This window comes from Bufo gargarizans, chromosome 3 (assembly GCF_014858855.1).
Source record: "Bufo gargarizans isolate SCDJY-AF-19 chromosome 3, ASM1485885v1, whole genome shotgun sequence".
Taxonomy (NCBI): Eukaryota; Metazoa; Chordata; class Amphibia; order Anura; family Bufonidae; genus Bufo; species Bufo gargarizans.
Genome location: NC_058082.1, coordinates 235,159,213 through 235,172,236, shown reverse-complemented (window position 1 = coordinate 235,172,236; position 13,024 = coordinate 235,159,213). Strand labels below are relative to the sequence as shown.

Sequence of the window (13,024 nt, the reverse complement as noted above, 5' to 3'; positions counted from 1 at the left end):
CAAAGGTTTCCTAGCCTTTAATTGCACGTTTGATTAATATAACTGCTCGAAGGAAAAATATACACTCATGGCATAAAACTTTACACTCAAGTCACAGCCGCAGATAAGGTTCTGTTCACACAGTGTTTATAACAAATGCCACAATGCTGTGCTGGACCCATCGCATGAAGAACACTGGCAATGTCCAACAGACCCACTGACTTATAATGGGCTCTGTTGGGTTCCTCTGAAGAAAAAATGTGCTGCATACCTAACGGAGCCTCCAATGAAGATTATCTCAGTTTTATAGAAAATATTCCTGTCTTAACCATCTATATGTATTAAAACTACCAACTGACCATACAAGAGCAGTAGTAGTGCTGCTTTATTTTGCTCTTCCAAAGGGTATGGATATGTAAAACTATAACTTTTACAAAGACTATGGGCATTTCAGAGTCAATTTTCTCCAAGGCACCATCATCTTTTTAACAGTCTAGAAAGCAAACAAGTCTGTCTCATTAGGAAGCAATGCCGTAAAGAGACAATTGGTGCAATGAAGAGCATATATATATATGGGATATTACAAGGCCATCACAGAGAAACCACAGCAGTACATGCAAGTCAAGCAGCAACTCGTTATTTTTTTTACCCAAAGCATTAGCATATTACATTGGAGGCTGCTCTGTTCACACCTTGTTTTTGGCAAATATCAGATGTATATGTCCATATACTGTATATATGAATGTGTTATGTATGTCAAAGGTAAGTCCCTTTGGCATACGGTATGTTTGGTTTGGTACTGGACACCTTATGTAGACTAGTACTCTTTACAGACCCATAAAATGTATTTGGTATATTACTTTCTAAGTAAATAGCAGATATATCCAAATCTATTGGCATAAAATATACAGCGCATTTTGCTCCATCTGAAGAACTATAAAATACAATTCACCGTACAAAAAAAAGAACAGGACATCAACTATACCAAACATACAAAAAGGAAACAATCGTGTCAGTTTTTTTTTTGTTTTGTTTTTTAAGTACACATATACATCTGGCATACGACAAAAGTGGTAAACACAGATAAAGGTTGGTTGGCTACAGGCAGTGCACACACAGCCATTATAAATATATTGAGGCTCTATTCACAACACTTTTGGGACATGTAGTTATACGGCAAAACTTTTCCATTTTCTTCCTAAAAATACCAAAAATGTATGCTTAAAAGAAAGTTTTACAAAAGTTTAGTTATTTTTTTAAACATGGTCTCAATAGCCCAAATGATTATTTTTATAATATACTTTATTTATCAATTCTATATAATGTTTTCCTTCTGAAATAGCATGCAGGACTTCGGGTGCCTATCGCGCCTTCTAGTCCAGTGCCTACATGTCACCGCTGTAGTGGTGTATTGATTTCATTGAGGGCTGAGCACAGATCGCTGCTCCTGCCTGTGCTCCCCCAAGCTTGGCTAAATTCTGGCACAGCCTGCTGTACAGATGTGCTATGCCAGGATTTAGCTGAGCGGAGTAGGCTCTTTCCTGGGCGCCCGCTGTGCTCAGCTCAAGGCTCTCTTAGAACTGATGTGCTACAGAGAGCCTTGAGCTGAGCAGAGGGCGCCCAGGCAGGAGCCTACTCCGCTCAGCTATATCCTGGCATAGCACATCTGTACAGGGTACCAATGGCTATGCCAGGATCTAGCTGAGCGGAGTAGGCTCTTTCCTGGGCACCCGCTGTGCTCAGATCAAGGCTCTCTTAGAACTGATGTGCTACAGAGAGCCTTGAGCTGAGCAGAGGTCGCCCAGGCAGGAGTCTACTCCGCTCAGCTAAATCCTGGCATAGCACATCTGTACAGGGTACCAATGGCTATGCCAGGATTTTGCTGAGCGGAGTAGGCTCTTTACTGGGCCCGCTGTGCTCAGCTCAAGGCTCTCTAAGAACGGATGTGCTACAGAGAGCCTTGAGCTGAGCAGAGCGTGGCCAGGCAGGAGCCTACTCCGCTCAGCTAAATTCTGGGTACAGGGTACCAATGGCTGTGCCTGGATTTAGCCAAGCTTGAGCTGCCCCTAGTGAATTCCATACTCCAGTACGAGGCTGACATGTCAGCGCTGTACTAGAATAATGATTTTAAGGCACAATAGCAGCCAGGACTTTGGAAGTCGATTTCAGTAGGAAAACAGTATAATTGATAAATATAAAAAATATAAATTATTTTTGGGCTATTCAGAACATAAAAATAAAAATAAAAAATGTTTATACAAAAGTTTAGTTACTCTTCAACTCTATGCAAAATAATATGAACCTCTGTCAATGCAGTTGCAAATGTCTGTCATATTATGGAGTAGATTGGTAGATGCTACAAACTAGGGCTGTGAAGTCAGTTTGGATGGAGCCGGAGTCAGTAGAAATGTACTACCAGAGTGTGTAAAAAAAATGAAGAATACTTGGAGTCAGAATTTTGGTTTACTGACTCCACAGCCTTGTAACAACCAGTATTGAGATGTTTGCCTGTCAAACATTTGCCATAAGGACACTATTATAGCATACAGTTGGCCAATAAAAACCTATACTATGTGGACTAAAGTATTAATCACTGAATTTGGTTGTTTGATTCAGTCGGTTTGCCACAGACTTATAAAATCTAGCTCCTAGCCATGCAGTCTGCCTTTACACACATTTGTGAAAGAACGGGCCATAATGCCATGGGGTTGTTTTTCAGGAGTTGGCCTATGCCATTTAGGTCTAGCGAAGGAAAATCTTTATGCTTCAGCATACTAAGACATTTAGGATAATTTTATGCTTCCAACATTGTGGGGACATTTTTGGGAAGAATGACTGTGCCTCAGTGCACAAAGCAAGGTCGATTAGGGTGCAGTATGGTGGGATAAGATACCTGACCTCAAACCTCAAACACCTTTGGGATGAATTAGAATAAAGACAGAGTCGGGCCCTATCGTTCAACAACAGTGCCTGGCTTCATAAATGCTCTTCTGGATGAATGGGTTAAAATTTCCACAGACACACTCCAGAAACTAGGGGGACCAACTCCATATTAATGCCTATGGATTTAGAATAGGATATGATAAAACTCCAGTAATGTGCATGTGTTCTATTACGTTTCTCCATATAGTGTGTAAGGACATACTTTTTCATTAACCAAAACCTCCTTCAGATGTAGTCCATAAATGTGGTGTGAATAGCACCTTTACTATACAGCTTTGTTAAATCAGCAATTTTGAATTTCTTGGGGAAATGAGCTTTTAGATATGACCACTGTTCCAAGAAGTAATAAAAAAGGAGTCGCAGCACGTACTTGAGGATAAAGTGCAGCAACACAATATTTTTTCCTTTCGATTCCATATATTCATAAGAATGAACGGTCCTAAAGAGTGTTTTGACTGTTAACCATTTCCCACGTCTTATTTACGGCGTAAGACATTTCATCACTTCTAGAACATTACCACATTTCTTAGGCTACTTTCACACTTCTGGCAGTGTGATCCGGTGGGCAGTTCCGTCGTCGGAACTGCCCGCTGGATCCGCCGATCTCTGAAAGCATTTGTGAGACGGATCCGGATCCGTCTCACAAACGCATTGCAAGGACGGATCCGTCTCTCCGCTTGTCATGCATCTTTTTTCAAATTTTTACCGGTCTGCGCATGCGCAGGCTGGAAGGACAGATCCGGCATTCCGGTATTTTGAATGCCGGACCCGGCACTAATACATTCCTATGGGAAAAAATGCCGGATCCAGCATTCAGGCAAGTCTTCTGGGGTTTTTTTTCACCGGAGATAAAACCGTAGCATGATACGGATTTATCTTTTGCCTGATCAGTCAAAACGACTGAACTGAAGACATCCTGATGCATCCTGAACGGATTACTCTCCATTTAGAATGCATTGGGATAAAACTGATCAGTTCTTTTCCGGTATAGAGCCCCTGTGACGGAACTCAGCGCCGGAAAAGAAAAACGCTGGTGTGAAAGTACCCTTACACATTCAAGCAGATTTTTTCCCATATAGTTTAGGCCTTGTACATGTTGCCAGTGTCACAGGAGCTTGGACACACAGAATAGGCTTACCAATACAGTGGAAAAGTAAGGAGACAGTAACAACATACTGCAAGCAGGGCGAGGATGAATGGAGAGGGGGAGCATGCATGCTTTCAAATGACTTTTGCAGAATTAAAATACAGATTTGGGAATAAAATGCAGAACCATAATGACTAATGGAACAACTAAACAACAAAAGAGAAATGCAGATGAAATAGGCATACCTCTATGGTTAAAGGGGTTATTCCAGAATAAAAGCTTTTTTTTTTTTTTTTTTTAAGGTTCTTCAAATATAAACTTATATGAATATACATGCCAAATATGGCAATATACCGCAAGTATTGCTTTGCTTCTATTTATTCTGCTTTTGGTTTCTTTATATGTTTTGGTGCATGCATAAAAGAATAGTGGGCAGTCCTGCATATGACCACAAGTGCCATGCATCTCCCCCATGCTTACTGTACAGGATCACACTGCGCAATGTGAATGATATGCCATGTCACTGCAAAAAGCAACGGAGATGTCTAGACTGCACAGGCTAGGACATATCTGACAGCAACAGGTAAAAACCCGATGCTATTTTACTCACTTTAGTCGGTGGATTTATGGAGAAAATCTAATTTTATGCAGTTGGCTGTATTTGATATTATCATCTGTTTTTGGAGTGGTGTGGGTATGAGACTTTAATATGATTATAGGGATACATGCGTAGCTGGTCCACTATTCTAGGCAAGAAACAGCAAAGTCCACAGTGTCTTTCGACAGGGCCATCTGTACAGTCAAAGTAAGAGAAACATGGGAACAAGGTTTGCATTATTCTGGACAACCCCTTTAAAAGTGTTTTCCGAGATTTTGATACTGATGACATATCTTCAGGCTAGGTCATCAGTATCTAAATCGGTGGGGGTCTGACACCCAGGACCTCGCCGATCAGCTGTTTGAGAAGGGACTGGCGCACACAGCGCCGTGGACTTCTCGCTCCTTACCAAGCACAGTGCCATACATTGTATAGCAGCTGGGCTTGGTATCGCAATGAGCCCCATTGAAGTGAATCAGGCTGAGCATGATACCAGGCATGGCCTCTATACAATGTTAGGCGCTGTGCTTGGTAAGCAGAGAGAAGGCTTCTCAAACTGTTGATCGGCTGAGGTCCAGGGTGTCGGACCCCCACCGATCAGATACTAATGACCTATCCTGAGGATTGGTTAACGGTATGAAAATCTCAGAAAGACCCTTTAACCTTGCCTCCATGTTTGAGCCTTCCAGGATTCCTCTGGAGCTGAAACATGAACTACTGATGACACCCTACACAAGTTATTCAGAAAAAAATATAGCAAACTCCAAAAACTGCTACCACACCAGAACAACTACTTGGCTAAATATGGCAGTAGCTTGAAGTCCTGTGACAGAAATAAAGAACTGATGGGATGGATGTAATGTGCACAAAGATATTACAGTTAGATTTGTATATTACCATTTTTTACCATAATTTATGTTATTGATCACGGTTGACTTAAGTACTTGATTTACAGACAGTTGACACCTTTACCCATTCGCTTCAATGGAGCTGAGCTGCAAAACTAGACAACCTGTGGACAGGTATGGTGCCGTTTTAGGATAAATGCAGCCATATTTTTCTAATCCTGAACAACCTCTTACAAAACAAACACCTGACAGAATAGTAAATCTCGATTTTACCGACGGTCATTTGAAAATACAGAAAGATAACCAATGCAAGCTTGCTGAAGCCATGCTTAATGGTGACAACTTGGTCCTTCAAGATTTGAATATTCTCAATGCACACTATCTAGAGAGTTCACAGTCCATCTCCCCATGCACAAATCTTAAAAGCCTTTCCACTGATGAGTTTCTACAGCTGAACCTCAGAACGATAGAATCAGCTATACTGATGGAGTAGGTGCCAAGTGTTGTAACTTCCATAGTCAGACCTAACGGTGTATGACTTTCATCTGTGGAGGTTTATGAACAGGATAAGACAGGCACAACTTTGCTATGCCATTGGCAGAAACCACTTCCAGCATCTTGTGTAATGGGCAAGTACACCATTCTTCCATTACCCTGTACAAGCCACACAAGGGATATTGGGATCTGGTGTAGTGGCCTACCCTGGAGCCTAGTGGGTCCATGGCAAATAATAAACCTTAAAAACAAACTCTGCTTGTCTTAACTGGATTTCAGGAAAACAAAGGGGTTGTCTCATCCTGCCACTACTAAGACGGGATAAGACACAGTCTCGACCACCAGCTGGCCAGGAGACAGCCAAGTGCACTGGCGCTTCGGAAACAACATAGCTTGCTGTGCTACGCTATTTCCATAGCTCCAATGAACCACAACGCCAGCTATTGAAACGAGCAGCACTGGCGTGCTACGCTGTTTTCCAGCCAGCTGGTGGTCGGGACTGTGTCTCGTCCGGCCTTAGTACCAGCGAGATGAGACAACCCCTTTAATGGGGCTTAAAATTAGAAAACAGGGTCTACTTTTTACCCCAAAAAGCGTACCCATGGACTTTTTGCATGATACTGCAGATAAAGCTCCTATTTCCTATGTACATGTAACTACACAAAGTAGAGGGAATATCCAGTATGAAGGGCAATGATGTGGGCCAGATAAAGTGAATTATAAAAAGCATGTTTCTGCGGTAAATGCTCAGCATGCCTACACTGTTGTAGAACTGGTACCACATCATTATAAAGGGGTTTTCCATCCCTGACCACCACTCCATTCACTTCTATGGAATGGTCAAGTACAGTGGTCCACTATCTCCGGCAGTCTCATAGCAGTAAATGGAGCAGTGGTCACATTTGGTCGTAACGCTGGCTGACAATAGTAAGTTTAAGCTGGCCATACACATTAGGTGTATTTCGGCTAAACCCACCTATTTCAGTGGCCCTGGCTGAGCTTCTAATGTATATGGAGGCCTCCAGACATCGAGGAGATAAGGATCAGACAGGTGGAGTACAACATGCCCAATCATTTTTGTTCTTGGGAGAAGACCCGCTGCCAGAGGTTTATGTCAGCATTTCTTCCATCTCCCTATTCACAAAGCATGCATACCAGTCTTTGATTTGGCAAGTGCACTATGATGCCAACTTACACAATAAAAATACTAGCCTAGAAAACATTCCTCCTCCAGGTGTCCTACCAAGTGCACTTTGCATACTGAAGTGTATGCAAAGCTAAAGGCCTTGGAGCTGTTTTTGGGTAATTTTTTTATTTAATAGGAATTAGAGCTATGTTTTTTATTACTTTTTATTATTATAAATGGTATACTGCACAACTAATTGCACAGGACTGCAGATCTTTAAATGACCTGCGCTCATTCTACAAAACCTATCACTGTTGTTAGTACGAAGCCAAAGAAAAATACAAATTTGCCACTAAGCAATCAGGTCTCTCTCTCTATAAATTAATATGATGCTGTGCTTGGGGTTATGTACTATACAACATTCAGGAGGTCTAAGGAAAGAAGGGAGCAAAGCAGGAGAAGTAGAACAAGTTTGGCTAAATGTAATGCAGATTTCTAGGCCAATGTCAACCTGATTGAATCTTACCATTTTCTACAGCTATTCCAAGTATACTGGATATCTTTCTCACACTGAAAACACAGAAAAAGTCAATTCATTATTGAATGCTTTTTCATACACACAACTGTGGACAGTATAGTCTCACCTATCAGCGGGTATACTTCGTAGCTGGCACCAGGATGTTAATGTGTGCAGAACACCACTGTCACCACCATGCCAACACGTAGTCAGAAAAACGGGACCACCAGAAAATACAATCTGCTATGTGGAGCATCTATAAATCGGAGATGCTCTCCACTGTATATTCCTCAGGCTTGCACAATGCTGACATCGTGGTGTGGCACGCATTATCATCTGGTCTTGAAGAGCAATCCTGTTCAGGGAAGGAAAAACATGAAATGTCGCCCAGACTGAGAAATCTTCTATAATCCAGGTGTGGTGTGGAGAGGCTTTGGCACGTGCCAGTGTCGTGGTGGTACAGGAAGAGGCGGCTGATAGCGGAGAACATCACAGAACTTACTGTGGTTAAAAGTGAGAGAGTTATCCAGGCTGCTGAGCTGCTGTAATCTGGCATGCATCATCCCTGTTCTGTTACGGGAAACAGGTAATGTCTGAGACTTTCGGTCATGAACTATGGGTCCCAACCCCTCCTGGTTCCTGCAAGATGAGTGGAAATAGGATAGAAGCACCAGTTAGATGTGTCCCCACTGCAGAGAAGTGGGAGCAGTTAGTAAAGCAGAGAAACACACAATCTTAAACAAAAATTGGGTCCAAAGCAAAAATGTCATTAACTGTAAAGGCAACATGCTAAAAAACAAAGCAACAAAAGTCTTGGGCAAAGTCTACTCCCATGAAGATTACTCTACAGAACTAGAAATGAATTAGGAAACTCCTAAATCAAGCTATGGCCTCAGAGATTGATGAAAAAAAAAAAAAAAATGTGTTGATGCAATTAGTTATCCTATGAAATGTTCAAAAGGGTTAATCAGAAATGCCATACACACAAGCATGCAAGAGAGTAAAAAGCAGCAAGGCGCCGTGACCGTCTTACCAGGCAGGAAGGGAGAAGAGCCATATACTTTGTTATACTTGCCAGCAATCAAGTGAGGGAAACAGAAAGAGTGAGCCGGGTTAGCTTAGGCTGGCTCCCTAATGTGTACCACCACCAGTGCTAAAGTGAGGGCCAGACACACATACCGTGAACCTTATTATTCAGGTTATCATGTGAGATATCCGGAACATGCACTCGCCACCACGTATCATGCTTACACCTGAGTTACATTGGTTGGTCAGTGTGCACAGTGCAAAATAGGACGTTAACTGGAGTAATATAGGGAGGCCGTGGGAACAAAATGTACACAGCCCCTCACTAAAGCTGGTCATAGACGGAAAGACTGTTGGTCAAAACACTGATTGTTCATATTTTACATTTTGATACTTTTATTGTTTTCTATCTTCTGGGAATAATAAATATGGAAGCGACAAAGACATACATTTCCCATGATATGAACCAATCTCCAGGGGGCAAATTGGCCACAAAGTGGGAAATATCTCTTTGGGTAAGTCACTTTTCCAGTGACTGTCTTAATTACAGAAAATACAGGGACGCTCACTGGACTGCGGCACAGTCTTTACCTCTATAGCCAGCTTATGCTGTTAAAGTAAAAAGTCATATAATGAACAATTTAAGAAAACATGAGTAGTAGAACATAGATGTACAGTTCTGTTAGGCACAAGCAATAAAAGGAATTACTCTTTGTATATTGTTCAGAATGGATTTAAATATTATTAATAGGGACAAATGATTGGGGACACCTTTCATGTAAACAAAACTCCTTATAGTGATTATAGAATATATTTTAAAGGCTCTGTCACCATGAAAACGCAGTGTGAATCTGCAGGCAGCATGTTACAGAGGTAGCCAAGCAGACTGATATATAGTTTTATGGGCAATGTTTTAGTATAACTTTTTTATTCATCTAAATCTCTGCACGTTCTGAGCTCAGGAGTCATGTGGGCAATCCTACGCAGTGATTGACAAGTCTTCCCTTGCCAACATGCATACACATATAGCTGTCGGTCACTGATTAGGACTACCCACATGATAAGAAAAAGGCGCAGATTTAGATGAATAAAATACAAGACATACTGTACCTTTTTCCCACAAAACTACATACCAATCTGATCATCCATTTCTATAACATACTGCCTGCAGATTGCATGCACTGCACTTTCAAGGCGAAAGGTTCCCTTTAAGGCTTCATGCACATGGCTGTATTACATCTTCATGCTGCAGTAGTGCCAAGGATGGGACCAAATCCTGTCCTGCAAGATGTAAGAATTTTCAAAGTCAACAAAATCCTGTTCTTGGCACTAAATATACAGCTGAATCACTAAGCTGCAGTGCTGCCTTGTTCATAAGCTCAAACGGGATGTACGGACAATTTTTATTTTTATTTTTTAAAGGCTCAGAATTGTGTAAAATAAAAAAAGTCATACTCATCTTAGCAATCCTCTACCACTGCTTGGGTCTTTCACAGGTCTCTACTTGGTTCCTCTACCATTAAAATGTGACCGTGTGACCCATCATTGGATAAGGCGGGTCACTACTGTGGCCAGTGACTGGCTGATTGGCCACATTTTCTGTGTCAAGAGGGTACAGGAAGTAGAGACTGGCAGGCTACCGAAAAGCAAGTAGCGGCAGGGGATAGGTAAGGCTAGTTGCACACCTGCAGTAAAGCTATCTGGCAGCTGAAATAGAGTGCACCGTATCCGGCCTAGCCGGTTAGGACCACGCACTGCTGGAGCCCATTGACTATAATGGGATCTAGCCTGTTTCTGGCATGAGCACTGGATTTCATCCAGTTTCTGTCTGGCCAAAACCTGGCGTTCACGTAGGAAAGTTGTCGTATCCATTTATAGTCATTGGGGTCTGGCAGTGAAGTCGGGCAGACAGTTCTTCTGCAGGATATCTTTACCGTAGGTGCGGAACTTGCCTGAGTATGGCTTATCTACGCTATTCTGCCCTTTAAAAAAGAAATAAAATAAAAATTATATAATATATATATATATATTTTTTTTAATATATTTATTTATTTTGGCCTTATCCAATGAAAATAATTAAAGGGGTTGTCCAGGCTTTTTCTATTGATGACCTATCGTCAGGATAAGTCATCAATATTAGATCGGCGGGGTCCGACACCAAGCACCCCCGCTGATCAGCTGTTTGAGGAGACGGCGCATGCAGTGTGTACGTGCCATCTCCCTTCTCTCCTCCTGTTCGCTGCTGCTGTCCCATAGACATACAGCAACAGAGCAGGAAGAGAGAAGGCACATGCGCACTATGGGCACAGTCTCCTGAAACAGCTTATCGGCTGGGGTGCAGAGTGTCGGACCCCCGCCATTCTGATATTGACGACCTATCTTGACGATAGATCATCAATAGAAAAACCCGGACAACCTCTAACTCAATTACCATGGAATGAACAATTTATACATTCATCAACCTCATACTGTCCTCATCACTCAATCAAATATTGCAGAATGATGATATTATACAATCATTATTCAGTCTGATACGTGTTCAATACATAACAGCCTACATATTTTCAGCAATGTCTCTTAGATTCCATCCGAAGAATAAATGGCAGTAGCTGTGTCTGTTTAGGGGACAGGGTTTCTAGGCCGTATCAGTGGGATACAATTCTGTTTTTAATGGGTGCTTGCCATACACAATACAATAGAAGTGATAATATACCTTATATCTGCTCAGTGTTGTTATCTGGCAGCACCGATATTAGATAGGAGTTATGTATCTGGCAAGACTATCTGTGATAGTAACAATCCCCTGCTTAAAGGGTTGTCTCACTTCAGCAAATGACATTTATCATATAGAAAAAGTTAATACAAGGCACCTTTTAAAGTACTGTAACTGTCTATATTGCTTATGAATAATTTTTCTATCACATTATACATTTCTCGTTTCCATGGTTACAAGCACCCTGTAATCCAGTAGTGGCTGCCATGCCTGTACTCTATAGGAAAAAGCACCAGTCTATAGTCACTCCCACAGTCCCGGCCACCAGAGAGACCAGTTCGTTTTCCTATAGTGTGCGAGCACGGCCACTGATGCTGATTGCAGGGTGGTCGTAACCATGGAAACAAGCAGTGTATAATGTGATGGAAAAAGGAATCCAGCAAGCAAAGGAGGCAATATGGACAATCACAATACATTAGTAAGTGCCTTGTATTAACTTTCTCTACATGATAAATGCCATTTGCTGGAGTGAGACAAGCCCTTTAAGTAACACAATTTTGTTTTTACAAGTTATTTGACCTAAACGGTCAAACTATCTTGGTATGTAAATGTAGAGTTCATACAGATACCAAGTGCTTCTGACGACATCAGAAGTCCTTAGGGTGGGGGCAGAATAATATATATTGAGCAAAAAAATAAAATAAAAACTGTTTGGAGGCAGAAATCTACAATGGTGTCATAGATAAATGTGTGCACACTATACCTGGCAATGTATCGTTTGCCCATATACTGGAACTGATGCAGGCACACTCTGTAGAGATGGAAAGAGGATACAAAACATCATGATAGGGAACATGTAGATGTGTAAACGTCAGTCCCTTTATTGCTAACATGACATCTATCCATACTGACAGATTACATTTTAAAGGGGAAGATGAAATAAAGGTACGTACTCTGAGACTGTGAAAAAATCCATGAGTTCTGACGTTGTGGCTTTATTCCAATATGTAAACAGCGCATCTGTAGAACAAAAGGGAATGAATGATCACTCACTACTAGATATACTGGAGCTGCAATTCACATAAAATAAAGATGAATATATCCTTATTACAAATGACTAGAGTATTCTGATGCATGTATGAAAGCATTTAACAAAAACGCTAAAGTTAGCTATTAATCTATTTAACGTACTAGAATGTCTATTGCTTTAAGATTTTTGATGATTTACAAGGTGTTTTCTGTGATCCGGGCCGAGGCGGGGTCTCTACTTTCCTATAAAATGTGAAACTGCACGTCTTCCCTCTACACACTCACTAAAAGACCACAAACAAGAGGGGGGCTGACCAAGGGTCATATCACTGTTCTCTGCTGGAGATGGTGCCACCACCACTGCTGATGTGGGCTCTGGCAGGAGGGGAATGTAGTGGCCTGAATCAGGACCAAATAGGAGCTAAGCCCCCCAGTGAGCATTATACATCAATCATCTGTAACATTAAAACCACCTGCCTAATAAAGCACTGAGTAGGTCCTACTCATGACGCGAAACCATCTCTGACTTGTTGAGGCATGGACCTCACAACAAATCTAGGTGTGGCATAGCTCATTATCCAGCTGAAAGAGGTTACGACTATTAGGGAATACTGTCGCCATGAAGGGGTGTACTTGGTCTGCAACAATTTTTAGGTAAGTGGC

General features: G+C 41.6%; 1 protein-coding gene across 5 annotated transcripts in view; it reads right to left on the bottom strand.

The window, feature by feature from the left end:
• Positions 1-13,024, bottom strand: part of DOCK9 (dedicator of cytokinesis 9) — a 236,034-nt gene that overhangs the window by 33,758 nt on the left and 189,252 nt on the right. For 3 of the 5 annotated variants that reach the window (XM_044284631.1, XM_044284628.1, XM_044284627.1), the window contains exons 36-38: positions 12,286-12,352; positions 12,096-12,143; positions 8,096-8,232 (exon numbers count right to left, since the gene is read on the bottom strand). In XM_044284631.1, the coding sequence (XP_044140566.1) occupies positions 8,096-8,232; positions 12,096-12,143; positions 12,286-12,352 (252 nt within the window). Of the gene's footprint in view, positions 1-7,602; positions 7,647-8,095; positions 8,233-12,095; positions 12,144-12,285; positions 12,353-13,024 lie in introns of all 5 variants that reach the window. The other 2 variants (XM_044284630.1, XM_044284629.1) reach the window with 1 other exon arrangement.